This window comes from Lipophrys pholis (assembly GCF_963383615.2).
Source record: "Lipophrys pholis genome assembly, chromosome: 3".
Lineage (NCBI taxonomy): Eukaryota > Metazoa > Chordata > Actinopteri > Blenniiformes > Blenniidae > Lipophrys > Lipophrys pholis.
In genome coordinates this window covers 6175209-6195773 of record NC_137627.1, presented here as the reverse complement: position 1 = coordinate 6195773, position 20565 = coordinate 6175209, and the positions used below count along the sequence as shown (strand labels likewise).

At 40.9% G+C, this 20565-nt stretch overlaps 1 protein-coding gene across 1 annotated transcript in view; it reads left to right on the top strand.

Moving 5' to 3' along the window:
- LOC308107717 (calsyntenin-2-like) overlaps positions 1 to 20565 on the top strand; it is a gene marked incomplete at both ends in the record, with an annotated part of 319526 nt that overhangs the window by 220528 nt on the left and 78433 nt on the right. Inside the window, one exon of the mRNA XM_080460204.1 lies at positions 1244 to 1393. Coding sequence (XP_080316330.1) covers positions 1244 to 1393 — 150 coding nt within the window. The remainder of the gene's footprint in view (positions 1 to 1243; positions 1394 to 20565) is intronic.

Below are 20565 nucleotides of genomic sequence, written 5' to 3'. Positions count from 1 at the left end.
AAGAGTTAAGATCAAAAACATGGAAGGAGGCATGCTGGGAAACACAAGCCTGTTCCTCCAGTCAATTTCTCAATTATCTCAACTTCCAATTATTTCTGAATTCACAGACACAAATGGATAGATGCTATCGTACAAGTAGATGAGTGGAATCTTCCACAATGAAATACATAAATATAAATTACAATCTGCTGCAATATTTACCAATCCATATACAGTGCTTCTGCATTACATCCTGTGAACAGCTCGGTGGTTTGTTTAAAAGTTAGGGTGAGACATTTATTTTTTAGGTTTTAGGTTTACACTGGGTGAAACTGACATGGAGCAATAACCCACAACAAGGCCAAAGCCACAGTACATCCGGGAAAGGCTCGAAGACCTGTTTATACAGCCGCAGTGCCAACTCGTTTCCTGGCATCCTATCGCCATTGTTTTCAGTGTTTCGTCCATTTCTCGTATAAAACAATGCGTTTTCGCTTCAAATGATTCTGTGTAAATGGGAACACAGAAGAGAACATGCAAACTCGCGCCATTCAAATCAAAAATATTTGTCATCTTAGACAACAGCATCACTGTACCACATGTGCTTATGTTATTTCTTTAATGTTGCTTATGTCCCTCACGCTAAAATCCCAGGAGCCTTGGAAGCTTTTATCAGTGAAGAAGACGTTGTTTTATAAGCACCTCAATGGGAACCTGGGACTCAAAAACATTAAGAAGAAGCCATCCATTATCAGCTTTCATCACTTTTGGTGATGTCGAAGACTTCTTGAGTGAAAAAAACACCTTTTGCTACAGAGAAGAAGAAAGCGCTCCCTCCCGTAATGAGCAGCCTTGCATTAGCAGTAATTGTCTAAATTAATTTCAGGTGTTTAGTTGTCTGGCTGATGGACAGTCCTGGCACACAGGGGACTGTGCTCCACCTGAATATTGAAACACAAGCGCTAACAGCTTGGGATGAGCATTTCTGGGAGAATAAAGCTGGACACGCTGATAATAATTACCTAGCTTTATCACTTCTACCTCAACCAGACAATAGGGAAGCAGTTTATTTACTGACAGAATATAAGTGGATTTTTAAAATTGCTATTTGTGGCCATCACTGTGCTGCAAAATGTTTTCATTAGGAGACACAATAGGGGCTCTTCATTACGATATAATGAGTTGCCTTTTATTAAATTTTTTTTATTTTTAAATGAAAAGTATTTGCCTTTTCCTCTGACCTCCAGCTTTCTCTCCCGACTAGGTAACATAAGGAACACGGAGAAGCTGAGCTACGACCGCCAGCAGCAGTACGAGATCCTGGTGACTGCCTGGGACTGTGGCCAGAAGAGAGCACTGCGCAGCGTCCCCGTCCGCATTGACGTCAAGCCCGTCTGCAAACCCGGCTGGCAAGGTTAGACCTCCTCATAAATGTTCTGGTGAAGATTCAGCCACACTGCGTTTGTACAGCCAGCCCCTGTACATGCTTGCGTGTACACAGGTGTGCTTATTTGTATGTGATTACCGCAGTGTGTGTTCCCAGCTTACCTCCTAATGTGTGGCACTTGCTTGTAGTCTGCATGCTTCATTTTTCTCCATTTGTGCTCATCACACTGTCTGGTTCTCTCATCTGTCTTTCACCACTTTTCTTTTTTTTCTTTTTTTTTTTTTTTTTAATACCTTTCTGGCTTTTCTGTTTTTCTCTCTTTCTTCCTTTCCTCAACCTTTTTTCTCTCCTTCCTTCCGTCTCTGAGGAATTGGCCTGTCAAGTTTAGCTTCGGTGATCAACAACACTTTACTCCAAGCACCGCGACTCAACCAATACGACTGCGAGCACATCAGAAGGCTGCCATGGCAGCTTTAACAAGGCCAGAGTAATGCAAAGACAAGCGTCTGAATGCTGCTGCTGCTGCTGCTGCTGCTGCTGCTACTGCTGCTGCTGCATCAACAACACAAACAGCACTCAAGACACAATTTACACTTGTCAGCTCTGAACGCAGCACATGCAATGAAAGACGACCACATGCGGAGCCCGGCTTCGCATGTAACCATGTGCAATCTGTGTTATTCTGTCTTTTACAAGGTGATTCATGTGCTCTTTGGCATCCCGCCATTCATCGTCCCACAGGACGTGATGTTAGCAGGCTGGTGATAAACAGCGGTAAATGAGGACCCTGGCAGCAGCTCAGTGGCAGGCACTGAACCCTGCAAAAAACTGTTAAGTTGTCTGGCTCGCATTCAATCTTCCAATCTGTGTTTTCTCCAAAGGAGTGGCAGCTAATGCATATTTTGCATTATCGGGACCTGAGTGAAGAATCTCCCCAAATATTGATAATATTGTTAAAAAGTTGTAATCTTTAATCAAAACAGAAAGTACTTCTACACTAACTATAACTAATGGACCTTGTATGATAGCTTGAAAATTCAAAAAATTACCAGAAAGCAAAGGAATAAGGCTTTGCCTTGTTTCCTAGTCACTGGAGTGGCCACCTGAACCACACCAGTAGTACGTTTATCCAGTCATAGACAAAATTCACCAGTAAGTTACATCTTTCATGGACTTCCTTGATGACAAATATTCGAAGGTGAAGGTTTATTGGAAAAATTGGCACATTCCTCATTACTTGGAAATTCTGTAGCCATAAACACAAAATAATGAATGCAATCACAGCTCTAAGATTATTAAATAGTTTCTTAAAGGGAATGCATACTATGAAAGGCTACCTGTTTCAAACTTCGTAGATAATCAGATTTTAGTTTTTTATTACTTTTATTGTGCCAACCTTTCCAGAACATGCCCAGCAGGCTATCGGGTGTCTATGGGCACTACATTGGTTACTCCTAATCTACAATCCCTTCAACTATATTGTTGTCCGGTCCATTTATTACCAGATTGTTGCAAATTGTAGAATAAAAAGAATAAAAGAAAAGAATAAATCAATGGACGAAGTGTAAATGTCCAACGTGGAAGTGGTTTCAATTGTTCCCTTATGAACGATTGGTGTTTATCTCAAAGTCTTCTGACCAGCAACTAGCATCTATTGATCAGTTTGATCATTTGAAAACATTGTGTAAACAGGGCCTCTTTCAATAAAAATGGCGTGGAAATCATGTATTAGATATGTTTACGAGACCACAGTCCACCTAAAATGAATAATCCAGCAAGTACAATGAAGAACAAAGATTTAAACATCCTTATTTGTAAACCAATAAAGCTACCATAAAATATTCCATCCTTAAATAGCACATTTTTGTTGTAAATTAAAATTAAATGCATTTAACTACAGGCCAAGAATTGTTGCTGCACAATAAGTAATATGTTCCTCATGCGAAGAGTAATTCATTATGATCTCCTGAGATCTATTGTCCGTATCTCAGGATGCAAAGTGCATAATTCAAATAGCTATTTAAAAAGAAACCCATTAAACAATAGGAGCAGAGCAATTTTCTTTTCTTTTTTTTAATGGCACTGATTTGGAACCAAAGGTTATAAGTGAAAATAAATTGATAAATGTAGAGATAAAAAATTAAAAACTATAAAATAGGTTATGATGTAAATCCGTGAGTGTGATAACGAGGGCAATTCTAGGCAATGAATACGAAGTGACCATCACTTTCAATATAACAGCTTTCAGTAGACTGTATTAAATGATTAACTGTCATGCTTGCACACTGACGGCAATAGCTGAATTATTTTTGAATGTGAAGGTCAGCATTAAGGTGAAGCCCGCAGCTTACAGTTGCATGGCACTTTGCGATGAAATGGACAACGCTGGTAGCAGCACATGGCAGCATGCTGTTTTGTGTTTTTCTACTGGCGTGCAGTGACGATACGAACAACAAAGACAGCAAGTAATGACAAGCCACAGGATGCACAGTGTATAACGGCACACAACAAAACACAACAGAGAAGGTTACACATAAAAAACATGGTCATAAACATGAAAGTATTGGTACATTTATAGCGTACCGTTTCTCTCTCTCTGGAATGTATAGATTCGTTAGATGCACGTGCACTGCTGACATGTATTTATGAGTCCACTTTTGTGCACAACATGCACGCATTCCCACTGACATACACACACACACACACACACACACACACACACACGCACACACACAGGGCTTTGATTTTGTTGGTTCTCAGCAGTAATCCTGTCTTTGAAGCTAGCTTACAGTATGTGTGTGTGTGTGTGCGTGTGTGTATCAATTTTTTGCATTTTTTTTTTCATCTGAAGATTTCCATCCCCAAATTACAGTGTGCAAGGTACGTTCATACAAACACGTGCACACAGGCGCAGGTACAGTTTCCCTTGATAAAAGTTCAGTAGCCGCTATGAGCGTTGTTTGGCAGTGCCGATAAAAGGAAGGATGGGCAAGGAGAAAGAGAGGGGGTGGGGTGGAGTAAATGCCATGGCCACAGATCAGGCGATATTTAATAGGCCTACTGGATGTTGTATTAAAGACCGACATCTGTGGGAATGTCAAAAATACACACAAGCACACAAACCATGCTTTTCTTTTGTGCTTAAAAAATGTCATTTGTCTGTTTAAATTAGCGACGGTCCCTGCCTCAAGACAGAAGGGCTCAGCTGTGTGTTTTCCTACCAATCACAAGTCCATACTGGTTCGTGTAGACTTTATACTGTTGTGTACAGACATGCACGCACACACTCACAGAGGCGTTGTTTACATCTGCAGCAGGTACCTGTTTGCAGCTGTCCTGTGATTAGTTGGAGAACATGGTGCATTCAACAGCTAAGGAGCCACATATTTCCCAAAAGAGTTGGTCGAAACACAAAACTGAGCTAAATGAGCTGGGGATATTGGACTTGCATTGATCTGGCAGACAGAGAAACAAATGCTAATACTGACTTCCCACATGCGGCCCATTTTAGCTTGGGAGGTAATGATTCAGTGGTGTCTTCAGAAACTCGGTAGAAAAACAGATTTTAATATTAAGATCATCTGTTGAATTGGAAAATTGTCAGAAACCGAGTTCCTGTGACCCAGTCAGGGTTGATGAGACTTTTGGTTGTTACTAAGGAATCGGTGATGCAGCCCTTTCCGCAGCAGCCTCAGCACGGTTCACATGATCAGTCACATTCACTCATTATAAACACACACAGTTTTGCCATACATTATTGTGAGAAGGTTTGAGCCAAGCGTCTTACCGAAGGAAACTTTGACACACGCTCAAGGTACGATTGGGGAGCTGACAACCCAGGTCAGCCTCTGTGTTCCAAGTGTTTTTAACATTAACATTGTTGATATTCCTTCTGCGTTTGTCCTTGTGATGTCCTGTAATACCAAGGAGTCCGCAGGCCCTTTATGGAGGCAGGGTAGCTAATGGCCTCCAACAAACTTAAGTGTTAACACTTTGCATGTGCCAAGCTCAAGTTTGATACCTGCTTACTCTGTCTTTTTACTTGGGTTTAAGTGGGACACCCGTCCTTCTTCTTGTGGACCGTTGGACAACAGCTCATGTTCCATTGATCTTCTATTCTCACAGTACACACACTGGTGTTTGCAACAGAATTGAAAAAGAAAAGAAAAAACCTCTATGCAACCAATCTTGCATAGAGATGTGCCACTGGGAATCAGGTTTCCCATCCAGGTTGTACACAGCGTCTAGAAAGACTGTTAGACATCAACGCAAGACACATTAAAAGAATAAATACTTGCTCAAAGGTTTAAAAATTGAGTCACTGGACATCATGCTTCTAATCCAGTTTACAGAGATAAATGAGATACTTCGTACAATTTTCCCAATCTGGTTGTGTGCAAACCTCCAAGTAAATATTCTTTCTTAGTCCATAAAGCTTTCTGGAGCTTTTAGAAATAATACTCTCAAGCCCTTCTAAGCAATTTGTCTCTGCAAAACAACTGGATTGAGACCTTGAGTGGTGCCCCTTTCTTTTTTTCTTTAGACTTCTAAGCGATATTATGTGCTTAGAAGTCACATAAAAGTTCCACACTTTTCAAGGAATAGTATTTTCTGGACGCCTTAGCAAGTACTGCTTATTGGTCACACAAGTTGAGTCTCTCTGTATCATGTTTCCAATCTACATAGTTGTTTTACTGACCTTCAAGTGCACGTCTTGCCAAGGGTTTCACTGAGGTAGCGTCCAGCTGATGTGTGTCACCTTCCTGTGTCTTTCTCTTTCTAAACACATACTTCTTGCCCCCCTCCCTTGTACCTTTTCCTGGAAAATGTGACAGCTTCCCTTCCTCTCAGCTTCTTTGTAGCAGCGTCTTGGAAAGCTGCCATTCCCTTTCTGTCATTGCTCTCTGCCACTGTCCAGCCAATATGTCAGTTTTGTATCTTCATATTTTTTCAGTTCCCCCACAGTCCTTTCACCAACAGGAAACTGCACTGTCACAAACTTTTTTTCTATCCTGCGGTCCAAAACAATTTAAAAGTTTTCAAACTATTACAGTCCATGTTGTATCTCGTCTCTCCATCTCTCTTCTCTCCACTGTCCAAACGCACGCACGCACGCACGCACGCACGCACGCACGCACGCACGCACGCACGCACGCACGCACGCACGCACGCACGCACGCACGCACGCACATGCACAGAACTAATAATGGGTTGCTGTTGAGCCTCTTCTATTCATTCAATAGGATTGCTATCAGTTTTATTTGGTGTAACTCACTTTGTCTCCAACTCCACAACAGACACTTTGACAGAGGGCTTTTTGTAGTCAATATTTAAGCCTAGTGGCTTGACAGTTGCAGTCTGAAAAGCAAACAATCTTAGACAACAAAATGTTTCTCTATTTGTGGTTTGTTGAGCAAAGTTTTATTGCAAAAACGTCCATGACTGTTGACATGAACCTTAAAGCTCATAAAGGTCATAATAATTAATAGATATTATATATTTACTGTATATCTTTTAATTATTAACATTGCCGAAAGGAAAATATAGAGCATTTTTCATGTATCAAATGCTGGTGCAGACCAGCCATTATTTACACTGTATCACATGAAAGCTCTTTAGGTTACCCAAGGACATCTGCAATGTCTCAAGCTTTTCTTAACTTGCAACCACAGCGACCTACTGTAAAGTAGCAGGTTTCTCAAATGTCAACTTTATGCTGACGATTTATAATGAATTCTAACAATAATATTAATGCAGTTTTGATGTTGGAATCTCACCTGGAAGTGGAGAAAGTCAAGCTATTTTCAACGTTGCAACTCCCTTCCATTTAACAGACCATTCTAAAAGCAAACACAGCACAGCTTTGAGGAATCTAGTATCTAACATAGCAGGGGGAATTTTGTTTATTGATGGTCTTCATAGCACTTAAATGTTTTTTGATCTATGACTCAGGCACACAGCTCTGCTATGGTGTTGCCTGTGGCTTTGAGGTTAATGTTTGAAATATGTCAGCGTTTTTCTTTATTTAAGAGAAGCTTCATTGCATCCCTATTTTTGTCTGATTTGAAATGAAATTATACACTGGAATGGGCTGCATGGTTCAAATACTAGCCAGGTCTTTCTGTGTGGAGTTTGCATGTTTTCCCCACCCATAGATTTCTGGGATTGGCTCTAGCCCCCCCATGACTCTGAACATGATGAAGTAGTATAGACGATGGATGGACGGATGATATACTGGAATGCTACAACTACGTTTTTCTAAGGAAGTGATGTCATGGTAGCATTGCAGCAGTAACTCATGCAGAGTTTGCATGTTCTCCCTGTGCATGATCTCCCATGGGTTTTGGGGTATTCTTGTTTCCTAGCACAGTCCAAAAAACATGTGTATGAGGTTAATTGATGACTGAAAGCTGCCTGCTTTTGCTTATAGGGTCCAATATCCTTTGACCCTGAGTTCATTGAAGCAGTATTGAAAATGGATGGAAAAACTACTTAACTACTTAACTATTTACTTTATTTAGAACAAATTGTCCTGCGTATTTCTCTCGAACTAAATGAAGTTTTATACCCTTTGGAACAATTCATCCTTGTTTATTATCTTTAGACTTCATTGAACAGCAACTAATGACACCATTGATGCTGAAGGTTCTTTCCTTTTACAATTGTTAATGCAAAATCTAGTTTTGTGTTTTGCCAACCTTACCCACAAAAACTTAAGCCAAGATTGGATTCTCTCATGTTCTCTTCAACAGGGGTTGTTGCACTGATGAAAGCAGAAATCTGCATATTCAAATCCATCCTTTCAATGTGGCGCCAAGCCTCCCGTCGGCATGTGTGCCTGTGTTTTGTGCACACACCTCACAGCACTGCCTCTGCTTTACGTCTAACAAGCCGAAATTAAAACGGACCCCACAGGTATTGTCAGTCAAGGCGATTAGAGTGAATTTCACATTACAGTTCAGTTTTTCCAAACTATCAGGAAATAATTAGAGCAATACGACACACGTGTTTGCATTTCTGCCTCCCTAATGAGACCAGCAGAAGATGGTGTCACAAGATGAGTAGGCATTTTTGTTGATGGAAGATTGCACTAAATATTTAACACAAACAGCAACAGCTGTCTTTGTCGTGTTTAAACAATATCGTACTATCCTCCCTTCACATTAGGAACCTGCACTGAGCACATCAACAGGTAAACAAGCAAAACGTGTATATATCTGAGGAAAAACCTCAGACACAAGCTGGATTAGTCACCCTGGAAAATGTGTGCAGCAAGCAGAGCTGAACAGAATGAGATGTTTGGAATATGAAAAGTAAGAGGGAGAAGTTATTAAAAATGTATGCACCACATGCCAATGTTACTCATTTTAAAGGAGGTTTTTCATAACAAGTCAGTCTTAGGAGCTTGACTCACAGAAAAGGGTGGTGGTTGAATAACCCTGAAAAGCAAAAAAAAAAACACAATTCACACTTTATTGAGAAAAGAGACCAGGGTAACACTTGCTTAAATACTTATGTGTTTAAGAGTAATAAACTTAGTAGTTGGAATATTGGTTTTGATTAACAATTTTAAAGACAACCAGCATAAAAAAAAGTTTTTTTTTTTTTTTCAATATAACATAATATATATGTAACATCCTTGAGATAAAGATTACGACTGTGAGACACATGGATGAAGATGAATGTTTTTTTGTTGTTTGTTGTCCTCTCACATTTTGGCAGCTATTGTGTCACAGTTTCACCTGAAACGCAATTCAATGTCCCAGTGACAAGACACTACCAAATAATCAATAAAACCTTATTTTCCCAAGTCTGAGCTGCAATATATAAATGTGTTTGTTCTGCCAGTGAAGGTGCAAGTTCACTTATCAAACCATTGCTGCACATCACAACCAGTCAACAAGCGCTAACAGAACTCAGCAGAAATATTTAGATGAACCATTCCTGAACACTCAAACTAGAAACAGACTCAAAATGGACATGGGCAAATAACAATAAAGTGCAGGTCAATACATGCACAAAAATGAGCGAGGATATCTTTAAACAAAATCATTCTGCTGTTTTGTACAGTTCTTTAAATCTGGGATGTTGATGTGTGTATCTGAAGAGTATGTAAGTAGTAGCACAAACAAAGTAGATAACCTATGTTAGTGTTTTGTTGAAGAGTGTCCTACTTAAGCCGCGGGCCCACCGCACTTTTTGAAAAAGCTGTGGATCGCAGTGAAATCAGTCATGAAGTTGAAGGACACAAGAAACTAATCCAATCAAAAAGAAAAGTTCCCCCCAAAAAACCTTAATCTATTGTAAAGCACAAACACCTGGAAGCTACTGGAGTACCTCAACACAGTATTATGTACATGATTATCTCAAACGTGTGGTCTCTCAGAGTGTTGATGGTGTCTTTTTAGATCATCAGTGGAAGTGTTTTCCTCTAAAAATCTTTGGTAGATTCATGAGGATCAAAAACAACAACAATAAAAGTCACTGGGCCAGCTTTGACAAACCCATCCAACTTTTTCAAATAGGAACTAATCCTATCGTCTTAAAACAGCTCGGTGAGTACTCCGTTTTTGCAGTGCGAAGTTGGTGGAACAATTGCGAGCCAACCTGATAATAAGTGAGTGCCTGACATCAACACAAGCTCGCAGGCAAATTCCCTCCTCCAGGAGAGGAGCTGCATTTTCTGCTCCACTCTCCAGTGTGCCATGCATTCACAAGGGTGTGTGTGTGTGTGTGTGTGTGTGTGTGTGTGTGTGTGTGTGTGTGTGTGTGTGTGTGTGTGTGTGTGTGTGTGTGTGTGTGTGTGTGTGTGTGTGTGTGTGTGTGTGTGTGTGTGTGTGTGTGTGTGTGTTTTGGCAGCCAGTGGTACTGATCTGTGATAAGAGGATGAATTAAAGACGGAAAAGAAGAAAAATAAATGTCTCGGCACTTCCCTTTCCCATTTCCTTTTGCCCCCTCCTCCCCTCTTGCCTCCTCTCTAATCTTGAACCGAGGCTGTCTGGCTGCTGCTTTTGCACTTTTCATCCCCTCACTGATATTAGCTTGTTTTCCCTTATTACATTCATTGTTTCCCCCCCTTTCCCTCTCGCCTTCACATCTCTTGTCTTGCATTTTTCTTCCCTCCATGGGTCTAATTCAGCCCCCACCTTCTCCCATCCTCTCTTCTGCTCTTTCCTCCCATGCCGCCATCTGGCTTATCAGTTCGCCCTCATGTTCATGTTTCTTTCATTTTCTCTGTTTCTCTTTCTTTTCCCATCCACGGCGAGTTGTAAGTAAGTAGCCCAGTGTGTCCACATTATTGCATTATAGCACAACTCTCAGATGTGCACACTGTCCCAGAGGTCGTCTCCTCTGACCTTCCACACTTGGCTTCAGGTGGGATGGATGAACATTGGCAGGGGTAAGAAGATAGAGAGAGTAGCCTCACACCCCGGGTTGACATTATTGTGTCAGCGGAGAGGGATGGTTGGATAAAAGGGAAACGTGTGGGTGTATCGGAGATACAGAGAGAGGAGGGAGATATGAAATATTTCTCAAGACTCCCAGTCAAACATATCTTTATAGATCTCCATGAAATTAATTGATATGGTAATCTGAATAACCAAGGCTTTTTTTTTTTTAAACTTCGGGCCATAGGTTCAACAGTTTATCAGTTGAGTTTGAGAGGAAGTTGAAGGACACAAGAAAATGGATGACTAAGACGGCTAAATTTGTGCTCCACCAGCCTGCTATAGATCCCCTGATGCCTTGAAGGAGGAAATAATAAAAGAAACCAAAGCACATGTTGGGAGCAAAGGAATAACCGTAACTGGATGGAACAGAGGTGAGGGGAATGATATGATGCGCATGAATGGATGTAATGGGAGTGGGTAAAGGAAGGATGTAGTATGAGGTTGAAACTAATGATCAGAAGGGGAGGGATGAAGATGAAAAGAATGGTGGATAAGGGAGTATGAAGATGATTATGAACGAATGGGGTGGGGACGGATGAAGGAAGAGTAGTAATGAATAGGGTAGAGAGCAAAGGGACAAAGACTACTGGATAGGATGACAGTGTTAGAAGAGTGGTGACAATGGAGCTACCAAACATTCAACCATTCATCCTCAAGAGTATTTTATCCCACTCTGGATTGTGGGGTTGGAGCTGATCACAGCTGATGATGAACACATGCATTATACCCCCTGGACAGCTCAGCAGCTTATCTCAGGGTAATTACAGAGAGAGAGAGAGTGGTTTGTGACAGATTTCTACTCTCCGTGATGATGTTGGTTATATAATTATTAAATGCTAGTCTAGATGATGAAGATTCAGTTTGTCTTTGTTTTCCATCCTTTGGGTTTAATTCTTGTGCTGGGGACACTTGCCCATTCTGTCCTTACTCTTAACAGTCAACAGGTTAGAACAGTACAAGATTGTACACACGCATACTTTTTTTGTAGTTTACCTTTAATAATAAGACGGCATAATGTTAATTTCATACTAATAGGGAGGATAGTGAGTAATTAAATGAAGTTTTTGGTATGGCTTGTGTGGGACAGTTCCTTTGGGTCGACCCTCCACCTTGCTAAGCAGCTTCGGTTTTTGCAGAGGACCTCGGTTTAGTGGTGCCCAGTGGAGCCTCACCATTCACACCTTCTCTTTGTTTGTGTTTTGGCGTGGTATTTAGCAGTCACTAGCCTGACAGTTGCTCTGGATTTGGAGTGGTTGCTCCTGGGATGTTGGCCTCTGTGGGGAGGACACTGTAGGAAGCACCCTGCGGGTCCTACCTGCCGACCCTGAAACGAGACGACGTATGTCTCGGATGTAAGTCATAGTGATGCAAAACTTGAGAACGAAAGAGAGCATACTTTATTGATCCCCTTGGGAAAATGACTTCTTAACACATCCTGTTCATAGTTAACCTTAACTATACATCCTTGGAGCAGTGGGCTGCCACTGCATGGGCCCAGGGGAACAGTTGGGTTCAGAGGTCTCGTTCGGGGAGCCACAGTGGCAACCTGTCAGCAGTGGGATTTAAACTTGTGAATTTATAATCCAGTCTGCTTTTCTAATCTCTAGTCGATAACTACCCTCAATGGACAACAATAATGACTTTGCATACTGCATATACACAATCGGGACTTGGCAGGATTATGCCTCTTCCTGAGGGTGAGTCTTCATGAAAATGTGAAATGAGTCAATACAGAGCACCACAGGCCATAACATGAAGCAGGAACCGCATACATGAACCAGAACCAGACATGGGCTCAGCAATTCTGAGCAATACTGGAGTTTCTGCTTCAGGGTGACTGCAACATTAAGCCAAACAGATTCCAAAGACGACGGGGGTGGGGGAAAAAAAAAATGGATGAAACAGCAGGATGTGTAGTGAGAGAAACTACAAACCATACTATGACTCGAGACCTTTGCAAAGGCACATTAAACTTCAAGACCTCATCAAATGAAGGCTGCCACTGTGTAGGCGTTTAGCAGAAAGCTTTGTTGTCATTAAGCTATTTCTGAGGTTAAGTTGAATTTTAACCTTCACCGAGAGCTTTGGATACAAGCTAAACAACCATATTTTGCTAAACCCCTTTGTGGGGAGAGTAGACCCTGAGGCTGACATGCTGAAGGGATTACAGCTTATATCCCAACTAGGCTCAGATTCCCTCGGGATCTCCCACAAGCAGATAGTGGATGCGTGTCGGTATTAGTGGTTCTTGCCATCATGAGCAGGATGAAAACGGTGGGAGAAAAAAAATGGAGGTGAGTTAAGGATGCACTTTCTTCGATCTTACTTTATCGAACACTGAGTTTTTATCACTTTAATCTCCTGCGATTATATTACCTTTCGCACTACACTCAAATGAATTAACATTTATTCGAGCCATCAGATCGGGGGTCCTTGAGGAGGCCTCCCACAGAAAGAACTGCTGTCATTTTATTTGAAATTATCTCATTAAAGAGTTTGTAGGACTGTGCTGAAAGACATGTTTCAGTCACCTCAGGTGTTCACAGTGTGATGCTGTGAATTTATATCATTGTCTTGCTGTGTAGTTTTAAATGTAGCCACAGCAAATGTTTTGTAACTTGGTTTCAAAGACATTTGTATTAAATCTATTCCCATTCAGGGCTGCATATAGAGTAAATGTAAATATTTAATATGCATTTATATATACAGTACCTACATACTTTTTGTCAGCCTGTCAGATTCTCTCATGCTCTAAAACACTTATGCCTCAAAAATATAATTAAACTTAATCAGCCGCGATGTGTATACAAAATATTCTGAAGGTAGAGTACACATTACTGTGTGTATGTTTATTAAGATATGAATATTGTCACTTCAAAAATATTTTCTTTATAAACTCATGAAGATTAAATTGTATGCAATCACACCTGTGAAATCTGTCTTTCTATTCCAACCACCCTCAAGGATTCAACAACCCCTTCTAACATGGACAGTTTTACATTCCAGGAAAATAAATTGTCTTTATCAAATTAAATTAAACATCAAAATTTCATCTTGCAATTTTCTCTTTTACTTTTGTTCTTTTGTTTAGGTGCGCCGTTACTGCATGTATGCACCACAGCTGTAGTAAGTAGTTCTCCTGCACATGCGGCAGTAGATCCACATTAACAACAATGGCAGCCTTCCAAGTGGCATGAATCCCCCCCCCCAATCCATAGTCTCCTGTTACTTGGTAGTTTTATACTTTAGTCACACATAATAGCAATCCAACTTGGTCATTTGTCCTTGTCAATGTCCGTGTACTGACTATTGTTAAGTGCCTTTTTCTGCTGTTTTTGTATAAACAGACATCGTTTTCAAAACGTTGCCATGTGAAATGAAAATGCAAACATTATACTTTTCACTCGAAATGTTGTATAAATGGCAAATAAGTTGCGTGTGACAATTCAAGATTGGCGGACCGCATAATGCATCACCTATATCCGGTAATATTAACAGCATCCAGTTGTCCTGTAGGGGGCGCTTTTTCCCCCATATGTTACTTTTCAGCATATCCATGAATTTCTGAAATGTCTAACACTAACTGTTCATTTTAGAGATGAGAAAGGTCACTGAGCCATGATGTCTTCAAACATGACAATTATGGAGCACTCATAACTTAAAGTACAAGGTCTGCAGTATTACCAAGGTTACCAGGTTTTCAGAGGTCTGCCTTTATCCAGATGTATACTTTTTGCTATCATGCCAAAGATAAATGAATTGAAGGCACAATTACATTTTCTTTTTTTTTCTTTTACATGTTTTGTCTTGTCAATTTTATTTTAGGAGCCACCGCCTTTTATAAGGCCTCCATTTTTTCTGCTGTAAGTGTTGTGCTCCAGCAAAACAAGGACGAGCTGTCTGTGCACTCAAGGAAAACTAAACGTATCTCTTAGGGTGCACAAAGAGCATGCATGAAAGCATTGAAATGAAGGCTTTCCGGGTGGGGGGGGGGGGGGGGGGTTCGCTAGGAGACAGAGGGGACGAGCCTGGAAAGAAGAAGTGGAATCAGAACGATGGCACTCGGAAGTTTGGGGAGATGTAAGAGGACAGAGGTGGAGAGGAAAAGGAGAAATAAAAATTGTGAGGTGCTTTCTTCAATGGAAATCGGCTTTCCTACTGATGGCTAAGATGAGTAATGGTGACCCCCCCCTCCCCACTCAGTACTTAAAGTGTGGTGTCAGCATTTTCACATATGCACACACAGTATTCTCAAAGCCATCATCTTACACATGCACTCATCTACATACACACTAAAAGGCAAAAAAAACTTTGTGATGACACACGCACACACACACACACACACACACACACACACACACACACACACACACACACACACACACACACACACACACACACACACACACACACACACATACACGTGCGCACACACTCTTCCCCACCCTCCAGGGACAGGGAACAGCGTGAAAGTGTGATGATGCATCATTTTCTTAAGCACCTCTATCCATCTTCCCGTCCCTCACAACGTCTCTGCTTTTTACCCCCAGTATCTGAGGGGAAGATGATGGAAACCCACCTCACTCGAATGTTTGCACGTGTGCAGCCGTGGATACGCAGGAAGGAAATGTGTGAAGAATAAAGGGAAAAAAAAATGTCTCTCAATGATCAAACAATGAGTTCTAGTATTCATGTTGAACAAATGAACATAAAAAGCATCTCAAACATAGAACAGAGTAATTATTTGATTCCAGGTTAAAATCAAGTCATAAGAACAAGAAGAAACGTTGGGCTTTGACGTCAACCAGCCAACAGTTCATACTCTGAGAAGAAGCTGTCGAACTCGTAGGCCAAATTTTTCATCTGAAATACCCTCATTTAAACATATGGCTGACTGATGATTATTTGCCCATTTTTAGGAACTTTAAGTCTTGTGTCTTGTACTCAAATCCTTTTCTGGGAGCCTGAGGTTGACGAGAGTCAAGATCTTGCATTTTAAAATAACTGACAAGAATTCAGCGATGGTCTGCAGTAATTCCTGCATTTCTACTCTGATCATATCAGCGTAATGAACTGGATGTCATCACACATGTAAAATCCTAAGGCCAATGTAGTATTATGAAAAGAGCAATGTTCTCACCATCTGACAAAAATGTTTACAGACTTCTCAGTACAAGTAAAATGTCTCTTTTTTGCCCTAATAACACACTCAAGACTCTCATTGTGATCGTCTTAATAACATACAATACTTGTCATTGTTGCTAAATGTTGTTTTTGTCATTTAAAAAAAAAAGTGGAATGGCCACATTATTCTTGAAATATCTTTTATTTTGTACCACTTTATTTTTTTTATCTGCTGTAAAAACTGGCAAAAATGACTGCTGCTGTACGCTTGGTAATCACTCCTAAATGGGAATGACACCCAACGCCTTAGAGCTGATCAACAACTACTTTCTAATGAGAAATCCTTAAATTTCATTGCTACTGCCTGCAGTTTTTTACTTTTCAGACATGTGTCCTTGCTGAGATTATTTAGTAGAATGGATTCAATTTTGATCTTAAAAAAATGCACATATGACGTGTCCAATTGTCTTGAGGAAAAGGTCTCATTGGGTTGAACATCAAAAATACCATCCAAAAAACAGACTATTATGCAATTAGGTCATAGCTTGTCCTTAGCCTACTTTAATGGCTGACTGTGACCAGTGATGCAGCCTGTAACTAGGTTAGAATGGCCCTAATAATAACCATTATGCTTTAAAATTGTATCAGTAAGAGTCAAGTCAGATGTGGTGGAAACACAATAATGGCAAGATTCCCATGCAGTATGATTAGAAATGAATGATTTCTAATAGGCTGACAGCAGGAACCTCTCCTCAGTAATAATGCAGCTATTAACTTACAGTGTGCAAGATATGACGATCACATACAGTTGAACACGCTCATATGAAAACACACTTTTTCTATTGATCATAGTCTTTGTGTGGATGGTGCTCCTCTCTATTCATGAGCCAACTTTGTGATCTTTTCCTTATGTCTGAGCAGCTTCCTCTGTCTCTCGTCTTCCTGCTCTATTATTCACATTGAGAGGAGCTCGTGGGTCCTCCATGTGAGTTCTGTTCAGCGTATGTCAAGGCAAGCACATCACTCAATAGTGAGCAATTAGCTCCCTATCAAACGCGCACTGATTTGAACACAGCTACAGCTTTAGAGCAGGAAGTGTCACTGTACCCATGTAGCTGAATCCTGCAATGTTTGTGCTCCTTTCTTCAGCCCATGTAGGACTTCTGTTGTTTTTGTTTTTTATTAATTCTGTTTTTAGTCTTTGCACCTGTTAGCGGTCACAGCAGTGGCAGCAGTGTCCAGCCGAGTCTCTTAAATAGGACGACATTATTTAGCAGGGACACAAATGCAGCTCAGCAGTGGCTCTACAGGAACCTACAGCTTCATACATGCCGGTCAACCTTAAAATAAACCATTTTATGATGGCTGAGCCTCGTGTGCAGAAAGAGTGAAACAATGAAATAAATGCCTGGCTGCAGGTTATTGTGCCGGGCGCAGAACTGTGGTAGGAAAATGTGTGTGTGTTTTTTTTTTTTTTCATGCATCTTGAAATCCTATTTGTATATTTCTACCATCTTTGTTCTTGTCTAGCACACACAGATCATCTATGTGGCACGACGTGGTAAATTGACTCATTTCAGGGAATCGAGTTATGACGTCCAGAATGGCTGCATAACCAATCCCTCTTATTGTCTGACAGTTCTGCTCAACTTGTTTTACCACAACTGTCTGGACTGTAGAAACTGTCTAGTTTCTCGAACAGGGCATCTGAATGTCTTATTCCCAGAGATAAGAATGTCTGGAAATCTTGGCCAGTCTCTCATTAGCCAAAACATTACAGCAAAGCCAAATGCTGGTGGATGTGTTCATCAGCTTACTGAAGCTCCTGCACCTTTTCTTTTGCCCCTTTACCCAGGGTGTGGTGTGTGAACGCAGGAGAAAGCACTTTGATATTTCAAACGCAGCAAGTCACTATACAGGATACACCAAGTTCACTCCATTTGTACCTATATAAACGTGAATCTTGTAAAGTAAAGATGAAAGTTTTCCCTATAAAATCTTACCATTATAGCATCATAAAATACTAGACGATGAAAGTACTTGAGCAGATCCAAATACTTCCCCATTTTACTTGAGTAAATTGAATTGGTTTTATTCCCCTGCAGCAAATATTAACCTTATGCTGTACTTACTCACTGCTTTTATGGGAGGCTTTTAGTTCTGGAGAACAAAAACTGTCCGTTAGGTCCAAGCGGGAATAATGCTGCACCTTTATGTCGTAAATGGTCAAAAGGCTGAAATAACAGACATAAGAACGCTTCAGATTTAGTTCCCGCGGGAAATACCACAGTGACAGAAAGCACCACAATGTTGAGCTTGTTATTGTCAGAGAGCATAACCTTGAAGAAAGGTGAAGAAGCATTTTGAAGACATTTTGACGGCATGCATGTTGCTGCAAGGTATTTCCTTATCCTTTCCGTTAATCAGCATTATGAGGAGGTTTGCTCGGGTCTTATCTCAACCTCAGATATGTAAATATGACTAAACTGTTCTTGTCTGTTGGCTGAGTGTATCTGTATTACTTCTCTTCTTTCAGTGGTTGAGTAACCACCGCAGATTCAGATATGTGTGTGAAACAACATCTATTACTGTACTCAGTCCTGTGATTGGCTTTCACAATATGATACTCCCACGCATACTGAGATTTCCACCATCGAGCCCTTCTTTCCACATTACATCCGAGGGCAGGGCACCAAACAACTCTTGTTTATGCTCATCATGTGTATTGCAGTGGGGGGGGGGGGGGGGGGGCAATTCCTTCAAACATACAAAGACAAAGCTAGAAGGATATATGTGTGCGATCGTTGACCGGAGCTTCCCACTCACAATGAATGGTGGCAAAGGCTGAGAGAGCCAGAGGAAAAGATGAATGCACATGGGGGAGTTGAGGAAATTAATCTGAAAAACAAGAGCACTAACCTGCAGCTCTGATAGCAGTTGGGGGAACTCGAACATGCCTTTTATACCTCAAGAAACTCTTGACCCGTGTGGCTTTTAATGACTTGAATTCTTAAGGCTTGTCCGTTTTCATTAGGGATTCAAGACGTTATCAGCCAGTCATTGGCATGAGCAGATAAAGACTTTCACAGTGAAAACTCTGCTTCTCTGCCAGTATCCTGCTTGGTGGAATTACACTCTATTGAATGCATGAGGCCATTATGCTCAAAATGCTCAAGGTCATGACCCTGGGAGGGGGTTTCTGTACGGGGACGTCACGTCAAAGTCCTGGACGTTGTCCTCCCGGTGAGCGGTGGAGCCAGAGGATCATGAGCTGACCACCCAAAATACATGGTGATGCCAGGTGTAAATGAGCTCATAGATATGCTACCACTTGAATGACTTGAACTATTTCCTGTATATAATCCAACGTCACTCTTTCCCAAAATCAATAGAAATCTTTCTCACATATTTAAATTTGGGTGCCGTCCTCCACTCATTAATCCTCATTCCTTAAGTCATTTCACTCCTTATCTTGTATCTTTATCCATGTCTTTACCGCCAACACAGGCAGGCAGGCAGGCAGCCAGTCACTGACAGGCCATTTTAATAGCATTACCTATGAGGGATGTTGTTTTCCAAGCAAATACTACACCCAGAAAAACATCCATACAAAACCAACTTACTAGATTCAACTTTATATTTGGTAGACAGATATGTGAGTAATCTTAATTCGCTTACCTATATTAAAAACTTGTGAGTTTAAATGTAAACGTGTGCTATACGTAAATCAGGTGCCACGAATCATCACACCTTCATGACCAACAATGAACCCAAAGTGCTCCCAGGGGCCATTTCCATTGGTGAATGAGTGTGTGCATAAATGGGTGAATATGACTGATTGTGTGGATGTGCTCCGAGACTGCTGGAGTAGTAAATACAGCAACGTTCTCTTTTCATTACATGACAATGGGTTTTACCTGTGCAGTTTGCGACTCAATCACAGGGCAAAGACAAACCACACCAGTTGAGACGATACGCATGTCCATGCACGTTGGGAGGAAATAAAAGAAAACCCCCCAATGCACAGGGAGAACGTGCAAACTCTACACAGTAAGGCACCAAGCCTGGTATCGAACCAGGGTAATCACATTGTGAGGTGCGAGTGCTAATCACTTCACCCCCATTGCAGGGAACTGGAAATATGCAACCTCTGATTTTAACTCGACTTCAAATACTTTACATGTGGCAAAACACAAAGAAGATCATTATGTTCATACCTGTTTTAGATTGATTGCGATCGTTATGTCAAGATCTATATCCATATACAGTATATCCATATTGAAACCTCTGGTGGCTGTAGTAAGTATGACAGGAGCAAAGAAGGAAATTCAGATCCAAAACAGTCAAAGTTTTGCTGGGCTCAAAGCTGACAGGATTTAATGGGTGACGCAGAAGATTTAGATTCTTTTAATCTTTTTTTTTTTTTTTTAAAGATGTTTGAGTACAGAATATTAGTCACAATGTAAATGAGCGTAGTGGATGTCACCAAACTATTACTGGAAGAACTAAGATCCAGTCAGTGTTTGAGATTCATTTCTGGGAGGTTTGCTTAAACACTTTGCGCCGACAAGAAATGAAAGCAATGCAAATAGGGGACGGTAGTTTTCTCTAAGAGCCCGTTTA